The sequence below is a fragment of the Anomaloglossus baeobatrachus genome, chromosome 1 (genome assembly GCF_048569485.1).
Source record: "Anomaloglossus baeobatrachus isolate aAnoBae1 chromosome 1, aAnoBae1.hap1, whole genome shotgun sequence".
In the NCBI taxonomy this organism is placed as follows: Eukaryota; Metazoa; Chordata; class Amphibia; order Anura; family Aromobatidae; genus Anomaloglossus; species Anomaloglossus baeobatrachus.
The window spans coordinates 523,460,610-523,488,303 of NC_134353.1; the positions used below are offsets into that span (position 1 = coordinate 523,460,610).

Here is a 27,694-nt window from a genome sequence, read left to right on the forward strand (position 1 = left end):
AAAGTCTCCTCACTGACATGCTGGTATGGTGTGTCAGTCTCCGTAATGAGAATAATGTTCACTTTTAATTTAAATTCTGGTGTACATAGAAAATTTCTCATTAGCCCCACACTGAAGGACGTCAGGTCATGAGCTACAGTTAGGCAACAAAGACACTTAGCATTTCCAGATTTGTACATACCCACACGCCCCTTCCAGATGGTATTTTTGTTGTAAATTGCTTAGTGGGTTTCAAATTTACTCTGCTCGGAGCTAACATATTTTTTAAATTTTGGTTTCTCCTGGAAATTACACATGGGAAGTTGGACAAAGTTTTAACCAAAATGGGGTAATTTTTTAACCAAAACAAAACTTGTGAATCATCTGTTCAATTACTAAATGAGTGTTATTATAAGTTGTCACTAGACTACACTTGTATCCTTCTAACTTGTTGGTATCTATAGATGTAGATTTTTTGTTCATTTTCTCCAACCACTTATCCTGGGATAGATATTTAGTTTTCTCAAAAGCATCTAGAGAAAGAATATTGAAAGATGCTTGTGTTAAAAAATGACCTCATTTTGGGGAAAACTTTGTCCGACTTCCCTTGTTTAATTTAAAGGAGAAACCAAATTATAAAAAATATAGCTCCAAGCAGAGTGAATTTGAAACCCACTAAGCCATGGGGTATGTACAAATGTGGGAATGCTAAGTGTCTGTGTGTCTCTGTCTCTTTCTCTGTATGTTTCTGTCTGTGTGTGTGTATGTGTCAGTGTGTTCTGTGTTTGTGTATCTCTGTCTCTGTGTGTCTGTGTCTCTGTGTGTCTTTGTCTGTCTCTGTGTGCCTCTTTCTCTATGTGTCTCTATCTCTGTATCAGTGTGTCTGTGTATCTGTGTCTCTGTTTCAAACCACTAACCAAGACTTGTGAATCATCTTTTCAATTACTAATTGAGAAATTGAGTTATTATAAGTTGTCACTAAACTACACTTGTATCGCTCTAAAGCCAGCTTTACATGTTGCAATTTCGCATACGATATCGTATGCGATTTGCAACGCCCCATCGTATGTGTGGCACGTTCAATTTGATGAACGTGCTGCACAAACGATTAACCCCCGTCACACGTACTTACCTGTCCATACGACCTCGATGTGGGCGGCGAACGTCCACTTCCTGGAGTGGGAGGGACGTTCGGCGTCACATCGACGTCACGCGGCAGCCGGCCAATAGAAGCGGAGGGGCGGAGATGAGCGGGACGTAAACATCCCGCCCACCTCTTTCCTTCTGCATTGGCGGCTGGAGCCGTGGGACGCAGGTAAGATCTGTTCAATGTTCCCGGAGTGTCACACACTGCGATTTGTGCTGCCTCGAGAACATTGCACAACCGCCCATTCAATTCTTGAGGAATGAACAACGTGTATGCGATGAACGGATTTTCGTTCAATCGCAATCGCACGTACCTGTCACACACTACAATGTACCTTACGATGCCGGATGTGCGTCACTTACGACGTTGGATAGACATTTAACTCTCTCAAAAGCATCTGGAGAAAGAATATTGAAAGATGCTTGTGTACAAAAATGACTCCATTTTGTGGAAAACTTTGTCCGACTTCCCTTGTGTAATTTACAGAAGAAACCGAAATTTCAAAAATATTATGCTCCGAGCAGAGTAAATTTGAAACCCACTAAGCCATAAACTTTGCGAAGGACGTATGAATCAAGCTGCATACAAGGTTATTCTGAACTCTTCCCTTCCTGTTCTTTCTAAATGATTATGAACTTGTCTTCTTTGCATTACTTGAGGTCTGAAAGCAATGCATTGATTTTTATTTTGACCATTTCTCATTTTCAGAAAATAAATACAAAATGTATTGCTTGAAAATTTGGAGACATTGTCAGTAGTTTATAGAATAAAAGAACAATTTACATTTCACTCAAAAAATTATCTATAACGAGAAAAATCAGAAAAATGTAACTTTTTGCAGTGTTCTCTTAATTTTTGCCAGTTATATTAAATAACGTATAATTGTATACTGTGTCTTATTTAAGAATAAGTATATTTGTGTCAATTGGGGGTGTGTTCTAAATTGACTATAAATATTCTCCAAACTTGTTTGTAAGACCAAACCTGACGAAGGAGGCCGCAGCCTCAGAAACGTGTTGTGTGAAATAAATGACAGATATATATATATATATATATATATATGTGTATATATATATATATATATATGTATATATATATATATATATATATATTGTTTTTACTGTAACTTCTATGCTTTCAGAGCCTGACAAGTTCGCATTTTTTTATTTTTTGGTTCCCCTGTAGAAAACATGCAGCCATTAATATCTAAACTGCTGGCAATAAAGATGAGTACACCCCTAAGTATAAATAGCCAAATTGTGCTAAAGTGTCATTATGTTATATGTCCACCATTATTTTCAAGCACTCCCTTAAATCTATTTGGCATGGAGTTCACTAGAGCTTCACAGGAGCCACTAGAATAACCTTCCAATCCTGCATAATGACATCACGGAGCTGGCGGATGTTAGAGACCTTGCGCTCCTCCTCTTTTCATTTGATGATGCCCCACAGATACTCAATAGGGTTTAGGTCTGGAGAAATGCTTGGCCAGTCCAACACGTTTACCCTTAATTTCTTTAGCAAGACAGTGGTAATCTGAGAGGTATGTTTGTGGTTATCTTGTTGGAACACTGCCTTGGGACACAGTTTCCAAAGAGAGGTGATCATGGTCTGCTTCAGAATTCACAGTACATGTTGCCATTCATGATTCCCTCAATGAATTGTAGTTCTAGGCAGATGGCAGCATTAATGCAATCCCAAATCATGACACTCCCATCATCATGCTTGATTGTAGGCAACGCACACTTGTCTTTGTACTCCTCCCCTGGTTTCTGCCACACACGCTTAACACCATCTGAACAAAATAAGTTCATCTTGGTCTCATCAGAAAGCAGGACATGGTTCCAGTATTCCATGTCCTTAGTCTGCTTTTCTTCAGCAACTATTTGCTGCCTTTCTTGTGCATAATCTTTAGAAGAGGCTTCCTTCTGGGACAACAACCATGCATACTAATTTGATGCAGTGTGCACTGTATGGTCTGAGTACTGACCTACTGATCTGGGGGTTCAGTATGTCAGTATAATTAATATGTCAGTATATCAGTATGTCATATAGCCCTATAACCTGTGCAGTAATGCAGGCAGCACTCATATATCTATTTTGAAAAGACATCCTCACTCTGAGCCCATGCACTCAACTTCTTTGGTCGACCATATTGAGGCCAGTTCTGAGTAGAACCTGTCTTGTTAACTCCTTTACCCCCGGCCTATTTTCCATTTTTCGGCTTGTTTTTTTTGCTCCCCTTCTTCCGAGAGCCATAACTTTTTATTTTTCTGTCAATCTTGCCATATAAGACTTTATTTTTCGTGGTAAGAGTTGTACTTTTAAATGAAACCATAAGGTTAACCATATAGTGTACTGGAAAACAGCAAAAAATTCCAAGTGCGGAAAAATTGCAAAAAAGTGCATAATTTTTTGGGGGATATTTTATTCACCGTGTTCACTATATGGTAAAACTGATGAGTCGGTGTGATGCCTCAGGTCGGTAAGAGTTTGCAGATATTTACCTTTATGTAAGGGGTTAAAAAAAAAATCTAAATTTTGTCCAAAAAAATTGACGTTGTAGCATTCTCATTTCTTGGTGGCTCAGTGACAGCTTATTTTTTGCATCTCCAGCTAAAGTTTTTAATTGTACCATTCTTGCGCAGATGCTATGTTTTGATCGCCTGTTATTGCATTTTGTGCAAAATTTGCACCAACCAAGAAACGTAATTTTGGCATTTTGAACTTTTTTTGCCACTACGCCGTTTACCAATCAGATTAATTGAGTTTATATTTTGATATCGGGCATTTCTGAACACAGCGATACCAAATGTGTATATACTTTTTATTTCTTAAACCCTTTCATTTTCAAAAGGGTGAAAGGGGGGTGGTTTATACTTTAGGTTTTATTTTTTTTATTATTTAAAACTTTTTTTTTTACTTTTTTTATTTTACCAGTTCCCCTAGGGGACTAAAAGGATCAGCAGTCTGATCGCTCATTCATTTCTATTGATCACAGCTGCACAGCTGAGATCACCAAAAATGCTCATGTCTTGTAATAGGCAGCACTCGGCTGACTGAAACAGGAAGTGAGTCATGTGAGCTACAGGAGTCATCACATGACCCTGCGCTACCATGGCAACCATCAGCTCACAGTGATCACGTCACAGCACCGCCGATGGAGCCCGGTAAGTGAACATTTACCACAACGGGTATGTAAATCATGTTGTCACATTTTGATTTAAGGGGTTAACGGATCTACCGTTCCACCATACAAGGCACACATGCCTGCTGTACAAATAAGCAGACATGTGCACAGATCACTGCCAACTGCCCGCAGCAGCCGCAGGTGATTACACTATAATGGCTTAGGACGTACCAGTACAGCCCATGGTCGTTAAGGGGTTAATCTGTTGCATGGTCTTGGCCACCGTGCTGCAGCTCAGTTTTTGTGTGTTGGCAATCTTCTTATAGTCTAGGCCATCTTTATGTAGGGCAAGAACTTTTTTTGAGATCCTCAGGGAATTCTTTGCCATGTGGTGCCATGTTGAACTTCCAGTGACCAGTATGAGAGAGTGTGTGAGCAGTAACACCAAATTTAACTCACCTGTTCCCCTTTCACATCTGAAACCTACTAAAATACTGTAAGAGTAAACAATTTTGAGAGATTTTTTAATAGATAGAAATGGCTTTATCTAAAAAAAGGTCTATATATATATTTATAATAATGCAATAAACATTAACATATTATATAGTGCAGTACATTATGAAACCAGGTTTTTTTTTTTTTAAAAAAAAGTTTTATGTTAATAATATGCATAAAGAAATAATCACAATTTACACTGATTAGGCACACTAGACAATTCTGGTCATTATATCCCTTATTAATATCCTCATGACATCAGCAATGGTGAATCCCTGGTGCCTCCACTAATGCCTCTATAATACTTGGCCACAATTGAAGCCAAAACTCGCAGATCCATTTGGCACTAAAAATCCTCCTCAGTGATTGCTATGAGAAGCTAAACGGCTGGAGCAGACACTCCAGGAATGAGCACTGATGCCTCATGTCAGCACTATTTTGTGGTTTCAGAGTTGCCAAGACTCCTTCTCTAAAGGTCAAGACATGCCTCTATAGAGACAGTGATTAGGCTCCAAGGATGTGTTAGTTCCTCTACTATAGACTGAAACTTCAGCTTGTTAGCTTTCTGTTTTCCTTAGAAATAAAACTAGCGTGGAGTGTTCAGACTGACATTCACCGGTAACGCTGAACCATTTCAACAGGTCCCTCTGAGACTCTTCCCTTTTCATCAGTTCTGAAACTTCTCCATATGGATTAAAGGAGCTATATTATATGAAATATCCTGAGTAGCCCAAACAAGAAGCCTTAGATTAATGTGATAGGGAGGAGGGCATTTATATTTTAATGTTGACAGCTGCTGTTTGACCTTCATGAAATGAGGTGTTGATGTCAGGCAATTGACCAGTGGACTGAGTCCCACAACTGCATAAGATGATAAATCAGACCCAAGTGGTTCCAGCATGTTCAACACATGCTAAGGGGAGTCTGTCAGTACAAAAGGACTGTTCAAACCAAGCACAGGCTCTCAGTACACGCTTGGCATGGTCAAACAGTGTCACGTATACAGACTACTTCTCTTCCATATATCTCTGTCACCTCTTCTTTGATTGACATCTCTATCTTTACAGGGACCAGAGAAGGGCACAGATAAATGCACAACAAATACTGTAGGTAGAAGGTTCATGGAACTGTTTGGCTATGTTAAGGGTATTCATGTACCGTTGATTGGTTGGAACAGTCATTCTTTGCTTACGGACTGTCACATCAAGTTTTTTAAAAACTTCACCAACTGTCATGGTGGCATAGGGATCTGTTCAGACTACTAATTCTGCACTCCCCCGATAACTTCTCCGGTGTCTGTGATCAATGCAGGCAAACTCAGGCGTCAACCTGCAGAGTTCATAAGCAGACTAGCAAGAGTTAATCTTTGCTAGCCTTCTTGTTAGTCTCCTTTTATCACATGTTGTTGGGGAGCCAATTACATCTGCTCCCTTCCTATATATGCTGGCTAGATCCTTCCTTCTATGCCAGCTATAGTTTATCTTTGTTTTTCTGGTGAGGTGTTGTGATACAGATTATCTGATGATTGTGATACTTGTTGCTGAGTGCGGTGTTGGAGTTAACCCTTGTTGCCTTTTTGTTGCTACCTTCCTGCTCTTGCTTTTCTCCTGAGTCTCTCATTGTCTATTCCTATGTGTGTGCAGAGATTTGGTTTTCTCTTGTCTGTCTTTATTTATGTCCCTTCCTTCCCTGGTGGGAAAAGGAAATCAGATTAGTTCTGATCAGGATCATAGCCAGTCATGGGACTCAGGCATCTCCACCATCAAGAGTAACCCTGAGGTAAAGGATCGACTAGGGTTAGCCTCTGGTATCTCGCTATCACACACTCACATCGTGACACAGACTCCCTTTTGACACTTTTTTACTTCCTTTACAATAATGGAACATTACTTCACTTTGCTCATACTGTTTCCCTATCACACATGGAAATTTCATTGCCAATCAACTTATCACTATGTTTTAGAAGACCCAAGTAACATATCCATTCACCACTGTAGTTGTTCTTGTTCTCATAGAAACACATATGGCCTTTTTTTAGTACAAACGTGTCCATTTTTATCTTTCTCCTAATTTCATTACGGACTCCATTGTCTCATGATATAACTGTAACACATTATTGCAGCAGATTATTAAAGCCCTGGACAGGCAGCAGTTCACATTACAACCACTGTGTGGCCACATAAAGAGACATATAGCATCAACATCTCTAAACAAAGTAGCAAGAAATTATGTTTTTTGTGGGGGGGCTTCAAAGTGTCATGATTCACTTGTGGCTCTGCTCTCTTGCAGAGCCAGTGTGTGTTTTCCTGCCGTCTGTATGTTCTGAGTCTAGGCCCGGTGGGAGGGGCCTATTCGGGGATGCCTCATTCTTGGTGATCGCTCTGCCTTATCTTGGAGCTGTTTCACCACCACCAATGCCACCAGTGATAGTTCCAGCTTGCTGTATACATTTCTGGTTCCCGTGAGTTGCTATTCTGATCTTGTCCTGCTACCTAGTATCCCATTCCCCGTTCCCTCGCTTCTCCTGACATGTCATACCTGACCTCCGGCTTGCTTTGTGACCCCAGCCCCGCTCTCTCCTCAATACTGACGTATCCTCTTGGTTTTGACCATGACTCTTCTCCCCTTTTGCTACTTCTTGGCTTACTGACCCTCGGCTCACACGTAACTCCGGCTTCTCTTTCTCCCCCTGTAATTACATGTCCTCCTGGCTACTGACACTTGGCTTAGTCGACTACTCTGGAGACCTTCCCCGCTAGCATACTGGCAACCCCCAGCGGGCTAGCGCCTCACTATACCTAGGTGTTGGACATCATTCTAGTGCACTTGCAACCCCTGTTAGTGTCACACAAAGCTAGTCACCAAATTTTTGCAAAAGTGGGTTCTTGTACACTTAAAAACAATGACTATTTATTATTAACAGCCGATGTAATTATTTTTTTTAATGAAGTTAAGCCATGTACTGCATACTAATTATTTATTCCAAATACTCAGATTATATGAAGTTCTTGATAACTGGTACTATGTCATGATCCAAGTCTGCTGCTGGATTCTACTTCTATAGTGCAGACGTTAAGACTAGACCTCGGGAATTTAGTAGTTTTTGTTCCTAAAAGCCTGCCACAGTGGGTACGCTTGGCATCACAGTTTTCCTTTGTAGGAACCAAAATTTGTGAAAGAGGAACTGAAAACAGCACAGATAAATTCCATCAAAAAATGTAGAAAGCAAACATTGACAGAATCCATGTTTTCTGCACATACGTAATTAGAATTCATGGTTATTTTCTGGACCTCTGGAGCATGTAATATTGCCCGTATTGCGAGCATTCAGTGACTGTAAGCTAATGTTGGCGCTCACCTACGGTCTGAATATAATGCTGCTTACCACGGAAGCTGGCACAGTACAGCGGGCACATTAATAAGATCTACAATCCCCATGTAATAGTCTATTCTTGTCAGGATGATGATCCCGGTTTGCTGCTGTCACTCTAGGTCCATCTTCAGAGTGTGATAAATGGCACTCTTGGGCGTGAATAATGTGTGAGTGTAGTTTATTCTGCACAAGATTAACAGGTCGTACAGTAGTCTCTTCTTAAACTTTGTTACATAGGCAAGAAAAATGTATTCCTTGAAAAGATAATGTAGTACAGTTATCCTTATAGTACTTCTAAGATTTATCTTAAAGAGGAACTGTCAATTATTTTTTTTTTCATAAATGGATAGTACTTTGTAAATTTTGTAATCTAATTTAATAATGAATATTCACTCCCAAAATTTTCATTTCCCAGGTAAAATTTGTTGTCAGTGAATGCAGATGTTTTCATTGATGAGTTAGGAGCTGTCATAAAGTTCTATGGAGAGGGAAGTGGAAGTAGAAAGGAGGAGCTAGAAATAGACAGACATCCTGCTGCAAGTTCTCCTGAAATATCAACTACACTTTACAGGGAATCTATCAACTTATTCATGCTGCCTAAATCGCGGACAGCATGAATGAGAGCCCGACGGCATGATTGCTGTCAGGTATATTTTACTATGAAATGCTCTGGCATTTGACAGAAGGTTTAATAAGAACATCTAGCTATGGACCATAACCAGAGATTAGACTAGTCCAGCTCCACTCCCAGTTGGCATTTCTGGCATTGTTAGCAGTGATTGACAGTTCTCACTCTATGTTCACAACAGCACTGTAAAGGTGAGCCGGGGGAGCAGGACTAGCCTTCTTTCTAGCTATGGTTCTAGACTAGATCTTAAGTATTCTCACTCAATATACCACCAACATCACATCCCACTAGTGGAGGCTCAAAGCATATACATTTGTAATACTAACACCACAGAAAAAATACGCAAGCCAGAAATGATCAAACTAAAAATACAAACATCCTTTATTAGCCAATAATAAAACACAATAAAAAAATTGAACAACCCAGGGACAGATGGTAGTAGTTAAGGAGATCCGGCAACAATCCTAATGCAAATAGATGAATAGATGGAACCCTACGTCACACAAGTGTGTGAATATCCAAACCAACATGCATACATGATAAAGTTGCGTAGATATATGATATCCCAATACTGCATCCACTAGTTTTATATATATATATATATATATATATATATATATATATATATATTTTTATATATATATATATATATATATATATATATACAGTACAGACCAAACGTTTGGACACACCTTCTCATTCAAAGAGTTTTCTTTATTTTCATGACTCTAAAAATTGTTGATTCACATTGAAGGCATCAAAACTATGAATTAAAACATGTGGAATGAAATACTTAAAAAAGTATGAAACAACTGAAAATATGTCTTATATTCTAGGTTCTTCAAAGTAGCCACCTTTTGCTTTGATTACTACTTTGCACACTCTTGGCATTCTCTTGATGAGCTTCAAGAGGTAGTCACCGGAACTGGTCTTCCAACAGTCTTGAAGGAGTTCCTAGTGATGCTTAGCACTTGTTGACCCTTTTGCCTTCACTCTGCGGTCCAGCTCACCCCAAACCATCTCGATTGGGTACAGGTCTGGTGACTGTGGAGACCAGGTCATCTGGCGTTGCACCCCATCACTCTCCTTCTTAGTCAAATAGCCCTTACACAGCCTGTAGGTGTGTTTGGGGTCATTGTCCTGTTGAAAAATAAATAATGATCCAACTAAACGCAAACTAGATGGAATAGTACGCCGCTGCAAGATGCTGTGGTAGCCATGCTGGTTCAGTATATCTTCAATTTTGAATAAATCCCCAACAGTGTCACCAGCAAAGCACCCCCACACCATCACACCTCCTCCTCCATGCTTCATGGTGGGAACCAGGTATGTAGAGTCTATCCGTTCACCTTTTCTAGAAAGACACGGTGGTTGGATCCAAAGATCTCAAATTTGGACTCATCAGACCAAATCACAGATTTCCACTGGTCTAATGTCCATTCCTTGTGTTCTTTATCCAAAACAAGTCTCTTCTGCTTGTTGCCTGTCCTTAGCAGTGGTTTCCTAGCAGCTATTTTACCATGAAGGCCTCTTAATAGCTGTTCTAGAGATGAGAAGGTGTGCCCAAACTTTTGGTCTGTACTGTATATATATATATATATATATATATATATATATATATATATATAAAAGTGAATAATTTTAAGTGAGAAAAATTAAGATAAAAGTAGCATTTGGGTATCACATGCTACAAGTAAAGCAGTGAAAAGACATAGAAAAAGTTATATACCAACATACAGGGACCAAAAGAGGATATGAAGCGGTGTCCCTTGCACTCGACGCACGTTTTGCAGCCTCGGTTTTTTGTCCATGTGTCTCCTTTGACTCTATTCCATCTATTTGCATTAGGAATGTTGCCGGATATCCCCAACTAATACCATCTGTCCCTTGGGTTGTTCCATTTTTTTATTGTGTTTTATTATTGGCTAATAAAAGATATTTGTATTTTTATTTTCATAATTTCTGCCGTTCATACTTTTTTTTGCTGTTAGTGTTTTCACTTAGAAACACCAGAGTTTTCAAGAAAAATATACCTGGCTGCAATGGTGCATCAAGGCACAAATTCATGCTGTCTGCAGCATGAATAAAATGATAAAGGATCCCTTTAAGTGAAAGATATGGTTCAGTAGTCTTTTTTTTCTTAGCTCAGGATGATGACTGTGAGTCACATCATTTTTCTGACATACGGTTGATCATTTAAAGTTTGCCATATGATTCTGTAATTCATCCCCCCCCCAAAACAAATATATATATTTGTCGAGCTCACAGAAAAGCATATTTTACAACTGTGCAGCCCTGACAAAGTAATTGTCTTAATTTTTAAGCTTTTTAGCATTCCCACAGTTTAAGATAATCTTACACACACATACAGTTTGAGGACCCTACAATATTCTCTTCCCCACAAATTATGGTGACCAGCAATACAGTATGGTGCCAACACAGTGACCCAAACATAGCCTGTTACACAATATAATAGCCCTCACATAAACCTCCTTACAGCATAATCGCTCTCCATACATTATAATGACACTCTGTATAGTATAATGGCCCCACACCCTTGAACAAAGTATAATGACCCCTACATAACCCTCCACACAGTATGATGGACCCCATACTAACCTCCCCACTGTATAATTGCCTGTATACAGTATAATTTCCCCAACTAACTCCAAACAGTATAATAGCTCACCACATAGCCCTGGAAACATTATAATGGCCCCCTTACATAGCCCTGAAAACAGTATGATGACCTCCAACATAGGCCTTCAAATAGTATATTGGCCCCCACAAAGCCATCCAAACAGTATAATGGCCCCCACATATATCTACAAACAGTATAATGGCCTTCATATAGCCCTGAAAACAGTATACTGCCCCCCACATAGTCGTCCCATCTGTATAATAGCCTCTATATAGCCCTACAAACAGTAAAATGGCTCCAACATCATCCTACAAACCTTCACAATGTACTCATTGATTAAAAAAAAAAAATACTCACCTCTCCTTGTTCCCGTGCTGCTCCAGTCTCTGCAGCTTGTGTTTGGAAGCTCTACACATCTCTGAAGAGCGAATACAATGTGTAGTGACATTATTGTGCTTGCTTCACTGAGATATCAGAGCACAGACACAGAGAGAGAATGATGTAGGGAGAGGATGGTTCCTGTTCCACCATTGCTGTTAACTGTATTGGCATCTTACAGGCCCCATAGCGGTACTGCCGGTTCCTGTGCAGATATTCTTGGCCAATACCCACTACTTTAATATTCTTAGATATGCTGGGTGGCTTATGTGCAGTGTAGCTGGTTGCACAGATGGAAGGAGTGCTAGTCCTCTTTTCCAAACAGAGTTGTCTTGCTGACTGGGTAATTATGAAAACTATCCATTTGGCCAAATGCAATACTGGTTACTATATACGGGTTGCATTGATGAAATAGTCCATTTAGTATAGCCGAGGCCAATATATCCTGATCTAAACAAATAAAAAATATATTTTCCTCAACTTATTTTTATAACGGGTCATATTTATGACATCTACATTAATCTTCTTCCATCCTGTCTTATTTTTCAGAGAGCACTGCTTTGCAGTAAAGGATCTCTACTGCTTTAAAGAGTGGCTGTCAATAGAGGAAAATTCACGGAAAGGAATTTATAAACCTGGATTAATGCTATTGACAGTCCCTGATTGTGAAAAGCTCCCAAGCCTGCAAAAAGGCCCTGGGGCCTGCATCAATATTCCATATTTTGGTAAGCTATAAACCGATTGTATGGAAAGTAACGGGACTTTTTGTTCCATTTTTAAGTCATGAGCGTTCAGTAATGCCAAAATTACATAGCAGATTTTTTTCTTGTATTTTTTATTAAAAATGTTGCACTACAACAAAACAAGTACAAGAAAAACACACCAATTTTTTTGGGATCAGACTTTGATCATAATTTTCTTAGATAGTAGTCCAAGTGTCATCAGTTTTCTCATACGCGGAGCAAAACATTTTTTTTAAACCTTCTTTTATAGTGTTCATGAAAACTGGTCCACAGTCAGATGTCATCCAAGCGCAGTATAATTTTTCGCTGACCGTAGACTTGTATTGCCGATATTGACCCAACACTCAGAACAAAGTCAGACAAGTCTGTGAAAAATCACGGACATGTGGATGGCCCTATAGACTATGACAGGTATGAGTGCTACCTGTGTAAAGCAAGGAGAGCTCTTGTACGCAAAAATCAGACGTCTGAATGAGCCCTAAAGATTAAGTCCCACAATGAATGCCACAAATGCAGTGTTTTACGCAGCTTAACAACTGACCAAAAATTCAGCCTAAAGCCTGCTTTACACGTTGCAATTTCACATACGATATCATATGCGATTGCCCCCATCGTATGTGTGGCACGTTCAATTTGTTGAACGTGCCGCACAAACGATTAACCCCCGTCACACGTATTTACCTTCCATACAACGTCGATGTGGGCAGCAAACATCCACTTCCTGGAGTGGGAGGGACATTCGGCGTCACAGCAACGTCACGCGGCAGCCGGCCAATAGAAGCGGAGGGGCGGAGATGAGCGGGACGTAAATATCCCGCCCACCTCTTTCCTTCTGCATTGGCGGCTGGAGCCGTGGGACGCAGGTAAGATCTGTTCAATGTTCCCGGAGTGTCACACACTGCGATTTGTGCTGCCTCGAGAACATTGCACAACCGCACGTTCAATTCTTGAGGAATGAACAACGTGTATGCGATGAACGGATTTTCGTTCAATCGCAATCGCACGTACCTGTCACACACTACAATGTACCTTACGATGCCGGATGTGCGTCACTTACGACGTGACCCCGCCGACACATCGTAAGATGTATTGTAGCGTGTAAAGCGGGCTTAAAAGTTATGTTAACATTACGTACCTCTATTCTATGTACTGGGACAGATTATTGAACGCCACATAGATTACAAATTCCATGTAGAATGGGCATGTTGTTAATGTTTTCTCTTTTCTGCTTTTTTCCAGAGCTCCATAAGGAAAATATTACCAGTAAGTTACAATAATGTGCACATTAAAAATGAAAAATTTTATTTAGCATTCTTAATGTTAATCTTTCAGTGTAATTAAGTTCATGATCACCCAGTGAATGTGCAAAACGCTTGTTTTTTTGAGTTATATGTCCTTTGGCGCAGCGCAAAACATCATTTTCAGCGTACATAACATACTCACAGGTGAACCCAAACTGTAAAGTTCGGGGTCTGTACACCTAGTGTCCATGCATAAACCCTACACGTGGACTTCTCAGGGAATCGGTGTAATATAAGGGATATATGACAGCTATGATTAGTAAAAAAAAATCAGCTACCACAAAGCCCTTGATTAGTAATAAGTAATGGTCTATGAGATCCTCATTACTAATCACATAGGTAAAAAGACATAAACACAAAACACAGAGAAAAATAAAAAAAATCCCTCTTTCTCCAATTTATTCACCCCAAAACGCCTTCAGATCCAACGTAATCCACACCATGATGTCCCACGATGATCTCAGCTACATCCTGAGGTCACAGTGCATGGTCACAGAAAATGTTATTAATTATTGCATTCTCCAGGACACATTGACAGAGCCACAGCTGTGAGAGCATTGACGTCAGGACTTCACCTGAGGTCACAGCTATCGGTTCCCACGGTACCCCAGCTGTGACTTCAGGTGAGCTCATTGACCTCACCTAAGGTGAACTCATTGCCGGATTACCGGTTTAGGCTATGTGCACATGTCTAGTATTTGGTTGCAGAAATTTCTGCATCAAATCTGCATCTCCTGGCAGAAAAATTAGTCCAAAATGCATCACCTGAGGTGAGTTCAATGAGTTCACCAGATGTGAGTTCACCTGAGGTTACAACTGGAGTACCATGGGAATCACCATCTGTGACCTCAGGTGAACTCACTGATGCCTCCACTCACAGCTGCAGCTCTATGAGTGTGTCCCACAGCCTGCAGTGATCATTCACATTTTCTAATGCGACTGAGTGCTGGGATGTCAGGATGTAGCAGAGTCGGGATCGTCGTGGGACATCGTGTACATGGTGTTGATTACATTGGACTTGCATGTTGTTAAAGGGGTTAATAAATTGGAGAAAGAATATGTTTTTGTTGTTTATTTAATGATTTTTCTGTTTTGTGTTTATTTATTTCTACTTATAGGATTGGTAATGTGGGGGGTTTCATAGACCCAAATTATACCCTAAGGCTATGTGCGCACGTTGTGTAATTTCATGCTTTTACGCTGCATATTGCACTGCAACATAAACGCATGCGTCCTGCGTCTCTAGCACAATCTATGAAGATCCGCACGTCGCTTTTTAGAACGCAGTGATTTGCATGCTGAAATTTTTTATCCAAATCGCTGCACTGAATAAAGCAACATGTCACTTCTTTCGTGCACTTTGGATGCTGCTCCCACTCTGTCTATGGGAGAAGATGCATCCAGAGCGCATGAAATCGGCATCTATTCTGCAGACACACTGCATTCATTACACAGTATTTCTGTAGCGATTTGAAGCGCACATGCACTGCCAAATCGCTGCAGATTTTTCAGCATGGACACTACGCAACGTGCGCATATAGCCTAACAGTTCGTCAATCAGCTGATGAATGAGCAAATTGCTCGTTGACAGGGTCCAATGATTTCTAAGCTTGAACTGTTGTGTAAATGATTTTTCAGAGCACATACAATTTGGGTCAACCTGTCTAATCTGACCACTAAGTAATCACTAATGGGCTTGAATGTCAAAGATCAGTGGTCATTAACAGCCTTGATCAGTTCATTTATATATTAGTATATTGTATATATTAGTTCATTTATATGGGCTCTTCTGCTGCCTGCTGTTATTTTTCTTCTCAGTCTTTTACTTTTGTGTTGTTGCTGAATGCTTTTTCTGCAGTAATTCCTCCTACCTGTAGGGGTAAGAGGCAGGTATAGTGTACTGGACTAAATGTTCCGGAATAACGTGTGTGAAGGAGAACAATAAAATAGAAATAAAAACAACTCTTTTTTTTAAAACAGAACAACCTTTTAATAGCACTTTTGGAATTTTTCATCTTTCGGAAGTTCCCTTAAAGGGGTTTTCCACAATTCAACATTTTTTGTCAAAGTCCAGAAAATAGAAAGCCAAAAGCTCAAATTAACTTACTATGAGTTTCCCTTCTATGTGTTTGGACACAGCTCACATGACCATTGTCATTGACCAGGAAGCTACAGTTCCCTGGGGTCCTCATGGCTGCAAGTATCTCTTGCATGTATGCATTTTCCAGGAACTGGAAACACATCAAAAGGATTGCAGACTTTAAGCCCACGCCTGGATAACTCCTTTAATGTCTTTAGGTGTAGAACTCACTGAACTACCAATGTGATCTTGGGAATACTCTTTACATCAGGACTGCATACTTAAACATTAAAGAATTCCTATTCAGGAGTGTTACTATATCAGATTTGATCTCTTTTCTTGTGATCTGGTGTCACTGAGAATTGAACCCATGACCACCATCATTGTAGGTAGCAGCTATAGATATGAGCCACAACCTATGCTGTACATAGTTGTGTTTTTCTATGTACCTGTATTCTAGAGGGAAAATAAAAGTCTGATTTTATTTCCTATGAGATTACTAAAAAAAATTAAAAACAATTGCAAAAATGTAATTTTCTCTTCTTAAAGATCTGGTCTCCTCAGTAATTGAACGCAAAACCTCTATTCATTACAGGCAGCAGATAAACAATGAGCCACAAGATACACTGATAATTTTTGGAGAATTTTCTATACTTGAAGCTACGTTGCAGGCTCTGAACCAATAGATAGACTATACAAATACATACAGATACATTGTACATAGCAGTGTATTTCTATGTACCTATATACCAGAGGGAAAATAAGAGTCTGATTTTTTTTCCTATGTAATTAATGAAAAAAAAACAAAACAAAAAAAACCCACAATAGCAAAAATGTAATTTTCTCTTCTTAAAGATTTGCTCTCCCTAAGAATTGAACGCAAAACATCTATTCTTTAGGCCTCCGACACATTCCCGTGCCGCCGGTCCGTGTGTGCCATTTTTTACACGGACCGGAGACACATGCACAACGGGGACCTAGGTAATCCCTATGGTTAGGAGACACGTAAGTATTTTATCCGTTCCGTACTTACGTGTCTTCGTGTGTTAAAAACGCTGACATGTCCGTGTTGCTCCAGCAGCACGGGTGTCACACGGCCCGCACCCGTACCACATGGATGTAGTGTGGATGCGGTCCCGTGTGACACGTGCCGGAGAAAACACACATGTCAGAGTAAAAAAAAAAAATCTTTACTCACCTTCTCCAGCACTCCTGTCCCTTCCACTGCTGTCACTTGCTGCCGACCGCCGCTCATTATACTAATTTAATATTCACTTCACTGCGGCCGGCAGCAGCAGCATGGAAACGGCAGTGCTGGAGCCGATGATCAGCACCACGGACAGCAGAAAGGACCACGATAGTATGCAAATTACCGGTTCTCCGTGTGTTATCGCGGATAGCACATGGAGAACACACGTGGCCCGCATGTACCAGAGACACGTACTTACATACAAGCAACACGCAGGGTAAATACGTGTCTGCAGGAACGTACGTGATGTTTACGTGAGTGTGTCGGAGGCCTTACAGACAGCAGCTAAAGTAAAGAGCCACAGGATACACTGATAAGCTTTGGGTAATTTTCTATATTTGAAGCTACATTGCAGGCTCTGAATGCACAGATAGATTATACAAATACATAGAGATACATTGCACATAAGTCTGGTTTTTTTTGCTATGAGATTAATGGAAAAGAAAAACAAAAAAACACAACAGGGCTGGATGATTTCCTCAGTGCACAAAACATTGTTGGTTATAAATGACTTAAGGGGGCTTTACGCGCTACGATATCGTTAATGTTTTATCATCGGGGTCACATTGTTAGTGACGCACATCCGGCGTCATTAACGATATCGCACTGTGTGACACTTACCAGCGACCTTAAGCGACCTCAAAAATGGTGAAAATTGTTCACCATGGAGAGGTCGTCCCAAAACCAAAAATCGGTAATGGTTGATGATTGATGTGGTTCATCGCTTCTGCGGCAGCACACATCGCTGTGTGAGACACTGCAGGAGCGAGGAACATCTTACCTGCCGCCGGCCGCAATGCGGAAGGAAGAAGGTGGACGGGATGTTACGTCCTGCTCATCTCCACCCCTCCGCTTCGATTGGCCGGCCGCTTAGTGACGTTGCAGTGACGTCGCTGTGATGCCGAACATCCCTCCCCCTTGAGGGAGGGATTGTTCGGCAGTCACAACGACACCGCCGACCAGGCAAGTGCGTGTGATGCTGCCGTAGCGATAATGTTCGCTGCGGCAGCGATCACACGAAATCGCATGCACGACAGGGGCGGGTGCTTTTGCGTACGATATTGCTAGCAATTGCTAGCAATATCGTAGCGTGTAAAGGCCACTTTAGTGACCAAATGTAGAACTGGTGGAGGAAGGTTGAACTAGATGGACCTAGGTCTTTTTCAACCTAAGTCGGGCTTTGCACATTACGACATCGCAAGCCGATGCTGCGATGTCGAGTGTGATAGTCCCCGCCCCCGTCGCATGTACAATATCTTGTGATAGCTGGCGTAGCGAACATTATCGCTACGCTAGCTTCACATGCACGCACCTGCCCTGCGACCGTCGCTCTGGCCGTCGACCCTCCTCCTTCCTAAGGTGGCGGGTCGTGCGGCGTCATAGCGACATCACACGGCAGGCAGCCAATAGCGGCGGAGGGGCAGAGATGAGCAGGATGTAAACATCCTGCCCACCTCCTTCCTTCTCATTGTAGCCAGGAGGCAGGTAGGAGATGTTCCTCGCTCCTGCGGCTTCACACACAGCGATGTGTGCTGCCGCAGGAACGAGGAACTACATCGTACCTGTCTCTGCACCGGCATTATGGAAATGTCGGAGAATACACCGATGATACGATAATGACGCTTTTGCGTTCGTTAATCGTATCATCTAGGATTTACACACTACGATGTCTAAAGTGACGCCGGACGTGCGTCACTTTCGATTTAATCCCACCGACATCGCACATGTGATGTTGCACTTGCAACGTGCAAAGCCACCCTAAGTAACTATGTAACTATGTAACAGCAAAAATGTCAATTTCTCTTCTGAAAGATTTGGTCTCCCCAGGAATTGAATGCAAAACCTCTATTCTTTACAGGCAGGAGTTATAGTAACAAGCCACAGGATACACTGATGAGTTTTTGAGAATTTTCTATGCTTAAAGCTACATTGCAGGCTCTGATTGCACAGATTGACTATACAAATACATAGAAATACATTGTGCATAGTAGTATATTTCTATGTACCTGTATTCTAGAGGGAATATAAAAGTCAGCCTTTTTTTTTTCCTATAACATTAATAAAAAAAAATGAGAAACAATTACAATAATATAACTTTTTGATGCACTATTAAGAAAAATAAATAAAGCTGGGTTCACACTAAGCGACAGCGACAACGACGTCGCTGTTACGTCACCATTTTCGGTGACGTAACAGCGACCTTGTAAGTCGCTGTTATGATCGCTGCTTAGCTGTCAAACACAGCAGAAGCAGCAATCATAACGTCGCTGTGCTACATGTGCAGAGAGCAGGGAGCCGCGCTTAGCGCTGGCTCCTTGCTCTCCTAAGTACAGTACACATCGGGTTAATTAACCCGATGTGTGCTGCAGCTACATGTCACAGTGCAGAGAGCAGGGAGCCGCGCGCACTGCTTAGCGCTGGCTCCTTGCTCTCCTTGCTACAGTATACATCGGGTTAATTACCCGATGTGTACTGCAGCCACATGTGCACAGAGCAGGAGCCGGCACTGGCAGCGAGAGCGGAGGCTGGTAACGAAGGTAAATATCGGGTAACCAGGGAAAGGTCTTCCCTTGGTTACCCGATGTTTACGCTGGTTACAGCTTACCGCAGCTGCCAGTGCCAGATCCTGCTCGCTTCATTTCGTCGCTCTCTCGCTGTCACACACAGCGATGTGTGTGTCACAGCGGGAGAGTGACGACCAAAAAATGAAGCTGGACATTCAGCAACGACCGGCGACCTCACAGCAGGGGCCAGGTCGTTGCTGGATGTCACACACAGCGACAGCGACGGGACGTCGCTGCAACGTCACAGAAAATGGTGACGTAGCAGCGACGTCGTTGTCGTTGTCGCTGTGTGTGACACCAGCTTAAATGAACATCAAAAATCATAAAATATCACAGACATATTTGCAATCCCTATTGTAATCATCACAACACATATAACACAGAGATCAGGTTATTTATCGTGATCAGTAAACGGTGTAAGAAATTAATGTAATTGAGTTTCTTTTATCTTCATTGAACTTAACAATGTAATATAAATGTAATGGTTAGGTCATGTTCACATGAAGTGTAAATGCTGCATTTTTTTGCTCTGCTCTTTTTCTGCAGGCACTCGATGCAATAACAATCTCATCTAATTATCCTGTGTTTGCTGCTATTACTCCTTATTTAGTACTTTTTTTCTTTAAATGTGAAGCAGAAGTTTTAATGCCTTTTCAATAGTACAAAAATGCCTTAATTCTGCGCTTAAAAATGAATTTTTTTTTTCATGAGTTTTTTTAGCCTCCACATAGAAGCCTGTTGAGAAAAAAGCACCAAAACTGCACACTTCAGCAGTGGCTTTAAACACATTGAAGGCAGGATTTCTTATCAAATCACATCCACTTTGCTCGGACTTTTAGGCCTTGTTCACTTCTAGTGTAAAGCCTGCTTTACACGGGCCGACCGATTGTGCGATTTCACAATCAATCGTACCCGCCCCCGTCGTTTGTGCGTCATGGGCAAATCGCTGCCCGTGTCGCACAAAGTCGTGAAACCCCCGTCACAAGTACTTACCTGCTAATCGACCTCGCTGTGGGCGGCGAACGTCCACTACCTGAATGGGGAGGGACGTTCGGCATCACAGCGACGTCACACAGCCGCCGGCCAATAGAAGCAGAGGGGCGGAGATGAGCGGGATGTAAACATCCCGCCCACCTCCTTCCTTCCGCATAGCCGGCGGGAGCCGTGGGACGCAGGTAAGAAGAGTTAATCGCTCCCATGGTGTCACACGGAGTGATGTGTGCTGCCACGGGAACGATGAACAACCGGCACAAGTAAAAATAAACGATATTATGAAACTGAACGTCGAGTACACAACTCACGATTTGTGAGCGATACTGCGTCGCTCAAAGGTTTCACACGAGACGACGTCGTGTATGATGCCGGATGTGTTGTGAATGTTAGTTATGTTTTGGCTGCTGCGAGGCTCCCTCTGGTGGCCAGGAATGGTTTGGACTTGGACCAGGTGTGTTGTGCAGTGGGTGTTTCCTTTGCTAACTCTCTGCTTATTTAAATCCTGGTCTGATTGCAGGCTGTTGCCGGATGTCAGTTGTTCTTTGTATCTCCAGCCTGCTTAATCCTGCTCTACACCACATCTTCCCCAGATAAGTGCTTGCTCTTTATTTATTGTCTGGTTCTTTTGTTTATCTGGGTTTGTCATTTGCTGTGGTTGGTTTCAGTTTATTTGCTTGCAGAGATTTTCCCCCTCAGTGGATTGTTGAGGAACTCCCTGTAGTTCTGTGTGGAGTATAGCTCCTTTGGGTCCATGTGTTTGTGGCTTGTTGACTTTGTTATGATTCTTGTTTTCTGTTCATTGGTATGACAAGGGCACCTGGTATAGGACGGAGTTCAGATCGAGCGATCTGAGGGCCTTTTTGTACTATCAGGAAGTTGGTATTTTGCAGGGTTTTTCTCTGGCCACCATCAGTCCCTTTCCTGTCCTTTCCTATTTTAGTCAGTGGCGGCCTCACCTTTTGCTAATCCTGTCATCTACCTGTGTATTGGGTTTTTCCTATATCACCACAGTCTTTGAATGTGGGGGGCTAGCTATTCTTGTCTATTTTCTGAGGAAGAGAGTTATTCATCTTTCCTACCTTTAGGATAGTTAGTTCTCCGGCTGGGTTCACGGTGCACAGGATGTTAGTTCACCCCTCGGCTACTTCTAGTTGTGATGGTTAGTAAGGGGATGGCGGACAGATTAGTTGCCAATGCTCTTGTCACCTTTTGCCAAAGATTTGTGGTGGTCTTCCATGGTTCCGGATCATAACACGGATGTGCGTCACGAAAACCGTGACCCCGACGATGCATCACACGATCTGTTGTCTCGTGTAAAGCACCCTTAAATGCTGCATTTTTTCTGCTGCTTTTTTGCACAGAAATTCTGCTGTGTATAGCTGTCCAAGCAAAATGGATATGATGAAATGAAAATTGCGCCCACTGTGCGTCTAAACACACCACTGAGCTGTGTGGTTTTAGTGTTTTTTTTCTCTTGGGGCTTGAATGTGGAGACTAAAAAAAAAATGCATGTAAAAAGCTGCAGCTCCTTTTTTAAATCCAGGACTTGCTATATTATAAAAGCCACATTATAAATGTTGCTTCCCATCTGCAACAAAAGCATATCAAATTTGAGGAAAACAGAAAAAATGCAATAATAAGAAAATATCGTTATTCTGTAGTTTGGTGAGGACAGCTGCAAAAAAAACAGCATTTATGTAATGTATGAACAAGGCCTTACAGACACGTTAAAGCTAGATGTCATATACTGAAACTTACAGAAAAATGAGAACGTTGTGGCTGCTACGACTATTAATGAATGAAAAAAAAATGAATCCATATATCCCAACTAGAGATGAGCATGATGCGTAGATGATGTCATGCCAATCCTAACTAACCAAAAGCCACTCCAGGCCATCAGAAGGTTAGAGAATTGCCAACCTCACATCCAGCCATCAGGAACCGCTGACCTCGACTCTTGACCTATATCCTGAGAATCAATCTACTCAACCCTAGTTCCAACCGTCCTGGATATAGCGGGACAGTCCCAGATTTGGGTCTACACCCTGAAGTCTTGGGCATCTAGTAAATGTTCCTCATTGCCACAACCCTCAGACGTTTCTTCCTGTCAGGGTAGAAAAAAATGATGGTAAATGGGTGTGTGCTTGGGTGAGGCTAGGGGCATGGTCAAAATTTGCCGCAGTGTGTATACTGTGCCACAAGGTGTGTTCCTCTTTCTGTTCTTTAATAGTTGGGAGGTATGGTTTAATTATTTCTTTTTAATATGTTCTTTACAAAAACAAGGTGGATTATGATTATAATAATTATTCATGGGTAATTAAATATTGAAAGCAGTATTTAATAAAGAATTCCCTGCTTCTTCCAGAAACATGTTATAAAGGCAATGGCAGATATTACCAGGGGACTGTCAACATGACAGCATCAGGAATCCCTTGTCAAAAATGGAGTCAACAGGTAATGTAGCTGACATTGTAATAAATATTACATCCTATGCTTTAGGCAACCGACAGAACTCAAGAGCAGGTCAGAAGTTGTGATATCAACATTTGTTGAATTTTTCCTTTGCTGCTCTCAAGAGAAATGTCAGGTTTCAAATGTGTTATCTTAATATGGGAAAAGAGCTAATAAAATAAATTCTTATTCAGCCGAGACCTTTGAAAAGTATTTACTATTCCATTCAGGCACCTGTATTTTCCTCTGCCAAGCCGGAGCCAGATTTCCAAATGCTTTATTTGGTTTTAAAATGAGAAACTTGAGATATAAACAAAACCTCTTCAAGGGTTGTGAGAAGGAGAAATCTGTACAGCTGCAGGTCCGGCTTTGGTTTCCTAAAACCCTTTTTGAAGAAAATATCCAATGAATATAATATTTAAGATTAGAACTTTTTGCTTTAGTTTACTTCCAGGGGACTTCCAGGGTTACAAAAATTAATGGATTTTTTTTGTCCAGGTGTGGGTGTATGGACCGGGCTCAGGAGTCGAGCATGCACCATACTTAGCATATGCTGTCTTTATTATATAGCAGGCATCTACTGCTTAGAGTTAAGGGCACTTTACAAGCAAGCAATATCGCTATCGATATCGCTAGCGAGCTTACCCGCCCCCGTCGGTTGTGCGTCATGGGCAAATCACTGCCCGTGGCGCACAACATCACTTACACCCGTCACACGGACTTACTTGCCTAGCAACATCGCTGTGGCCGGCGAACCACCTCCTTTCTAAGGGGCGGTTTGTGCGGCGTCACAGCAGTGTCACTAAGCGGCCGCCCAATAGAAGCGGAGGGGCGGAGATGAGCGGGACGAACATCCCGCCCACCTCCTTCCTTCCTCATTGCAGGCGGCCGCAGGTAAGGTGATGATCCTCGTTCCTGCGGTGTCACACGTAGTGATGTGTGCTGCCACAGGAACGACGAGCAACCTATGTCCTGCAACAGCAACGATAATCGGGAAAGGAACAACGCGTCAACAATCAACGATTAGGTAAGTAATTTTGATTGTTAACGGTCGTTCGTGCGTTTCACACACAATGACGTCGCTAACGAGGCCGGATGTGCGTCACAAATTCCGTGACCCCAACAACATCTCGTTAGCAATGTTGTTGCATGTAAAGCGGCCTTTAGCTACGAATACACTGTTCTACATATTTTAAAAAGTTGTAAGGTTCAGTTATGAAATGAGCCATTTCTTAATAATTTTGACCTCCAGAATTCAAATATGACTATGACATTTTTTGTTGGCTCTTGTTTCTATGATATCAAAAAGTTTTCTTTTACTTTTACATGTAATTAACGCATAAAAGTTTCTGTACTTTGAAATATTATTATTTTAGCAAATATAAACATGTAGAATATTTTATGTCAATTTTCTGATATTTATTTAGAGGAAACGTGGCAACAATTCAAACAACTAAAACTTACTGTATCTCAAAACTATTTCGAATTATAAACAGTTACAGAATTTGCACTACAAAATGTGGTCCTCATTCAGTGGCAACTCTTTTTCGCTCACCTCTTGCACTCCTGCATTGGATCATCTCTTACAATTGTCCAACTGTAATCTGCAAGATTTGAGCATTGTTGGAATCCATTTTTCCTTGATATCTTTTCTCCATGACGCATCTATAAGGGATAAGCAGGTTATCCTGTAAAACACACACCCCGTACCATATCTACCTAAATGAAGACGAGAACCACGACTTTATTGCAGGAATGGCCACAGTTTTATTTTACCGTATATATGTATACCAAACTTGTGGCCCAACATGCCACTCAATTGTTAAACTTAACCTTATACATATATATACCCGTATAACCAGAAACACCGATAGATCCATCCGAGAGGCAAACCATCATTCCTAACCCCCCGGCCGTAACCTCCAAACCGGCCCAGAGGACCACCTCGGCCGTGACCACCCGGCCCGAGGTGAGGGGTAACAACGTTCCATCGTTAATTACCCCTACCCAGAGCCTGCGGGACCTCCGCCCACAAGTTCCCATCCACTCCGAAGCCACTCCCCTTGAGCGACTTCGTACCAACAAGCCGACTGTCGGTACTCCCAACATCTCAGACGGACCTATCACCCCGCCACAGGCCGGCCAAGTGACACCCTTACTTGGCCCGGGCCCCCCACACCCCCAGTGCTTGCTCTAGGCCATCCCTCAAACCCAACATCCATAAATCCAGACCCACATCAGTCAGGTGAACCCCATCTCTCCTTAGATACTGCTCCGTGGACTCCTCCAATTCTCTATGCCGCACCACCAACCCACCATTTCTCGCCACAAACCTGCCAATAGACCGGTTCAGCTTGCTCCGAGCCCTATTAATACGGTCCACCGACCTCCCAAAACGCCACTGCGTCCGAGCTATAATGTCCGACCAAACGATAACTATGCCCGGGAACGCCCTCCACAAATGTAACAGGTCCAGCTTTATATCCCTTTTCAATTCCCTCGCCGACCTTACTCCCAAATCGTTCCCTCCCACATGCAAAATTAACACATCAGGGACACGATCCATACGGCTATAATAAGCCACCTCAGGGCGCACCCTACCCCAGGTCATGCCCCGAATTCCGAGCCACTTTACTCGAGCTTCCGACACCGACACTCCGAGCTGCCGACCGTCACGCCGCACATCCGCCCGCAACGCTCCCCAATACACATAGGAGTGCCCGAGGATCCACACAAGGCATGGACCTATAAAATACAAAGACCACGAATAAAAACAGCAACAGCACAAGAAATTGCCCACAAACCGGCATCTAACACCAACCTTGAATCCCCCACCCCTGACCATCACCTGACCAAGTGAGGCCTAATGTACAAACGGAACCTGGAAGACTCCCACCTCCCAATCCGCCGGATACAATCCTCACTCAAGCCCCACCTGGCGGCCTCCGTTGCCGCCCCAATCCGGAAGGAGTGAGACCCGTACTCACGTGGCTCCTCCCCCACCCTTGCTAGAGCCATCTTCAGCACCGCATTGAATTGATACCGCGACAAAGCCAATCCGTCCGTATGTCTAAGAAAAACACCAGGGTAACCGCCGCGCACCTTTAAAAACTCTGACACATGTAACACTGGGCACAACTGGTGCCCCGGTAAAGCGTACAACACTACTAAGCGCCCCCGGCCCCTCTGATCCGTCTTAGAAAAACGAAGCCGACATTCCACTCTATCCTCCCCCAGCATCACATCACCCAACAGCAAACCACCCATCGCTTGCTTAGTCGGGCTGACCAATTCGCCAATACGAAAGGCCCCAAAAAACGCCAGTACAAAAGCTACCGAGAACAACACCCGCTCATAAGGAGACGAACACAACTCCCCTAAACACCCCACCAAACGCACCAACAATGGCAATGACACCGGCCGCCTACAGTCACGCGACTGAGCCCCTTTTCGAAAACCCTTCATCGCCTGTCGCACCAGAAAATCCTTAGTCGCGTCCCGAACCCCTTGCATCTGGAACAAAAAGGCCAACGCCGCCAACTTGCAACCAATCACCGAAACAGACCTGCCTTCCGAAAAATCCCCACTTATTAACATCAGTACCCCCAACACTCGACCCTGGTAACCCGACTCCATGAACTCCCTACTTTCCAACTTTGCCCATTCCTGCCACACCGCCTGATATCGGCACCAAGTAGCCTCAGACACCGATCTCCGAATTCCCTCAAAAGCTACACCGATGCGAGGTCCCACAGCCAGTTCGGGCAAGGTTCCCCCTCCGCGTCCGCTTCCGGCACCAGCTTCCTGAACCTGCAAAACTGAAACCGTGATAGCGCATCAGCCACCTCGTTGCGAATCCCAGGCACATGCCGAGCCACCACGCAAATGTTTAACTCCAAACAACGCAACACTAGATGCCTTAAATACCCCACAACCGGCGGGGATTTTGCCGACAGTGCGTTGATGGAATGCACCACCGCCATGTTGTCACAATGCATGCAAACCCTTCTTCCAGCAAAACAGGGCCCCACAACTCCACCGCCACAATAATGGGAAACAATTCCAACAGCGCCAAATTCCTCACCAAACCTGCTTCCACCCACCGCCGCGGCCACTTTCCCACGCACCAGCGCGTTTGAAAAATTGCTCCAAAACCTGTCGCCCCATCCGCATCCGTGTACAATTCCAGCTGGCTATTGGACACCGCCTCGCTCATCAAAAGGGTCCGACCGTTGTACCGGTCCAAGAACTCCTCCCACACCAACAAATCCCCTTTCATCATTTTTGTAACTCTGACAAAGTGATTTGGAGCTTTTACCCCTGCGGTTGCGCTCGCCAGTCTCCTATTAAATATCCGCCCCATCGGCATAATGCGACAAGCGAAATTCAATTTTCCGAGCACTGACTGCAACTCGCGCAACCGCACCTTCTTGGCCTGAGACAAAAACCGCACCGACGCCTTCAAATCCAACAGCTTTCCCTCCGGCAACCGGCATTCCATTGCCAGTGTATCAATTTCGATACCTAAGAAACATAATACCG

At 42.6% G+C, this 27,694-nt stretch overlaps 1 protein-coding gene across 1 annotated transcript in view; it reads left to right on the top strand.

The window, feature by feature from the left end:
- The window catches only part of MUSK (muscle associated receptor tyrosine kinase), a 343,556-nt gene that overhangs the window by 222,443 nt on the left and 93,419 nt on the right, over window positions 1-27,694 (top strand). Inside the window, exons 10-12 of the mRNA XM_075316181.1 lie at window positions 12,321-12,496; window positions 13,754-13,777; window positions 23,067-23,155. Of these exons, the coding sequence (XP_075172296.1) occupies window positions 12,321-12,496; window positions 13,754-13,777; window positions 23,067-23,155 (289 nt within the window). The remainder of the gene's footprint in view (window positions 1-12,320; window positions 12,497-13,753; window positions 13,778-23,066; window positions 23,156-27,694) is intronic.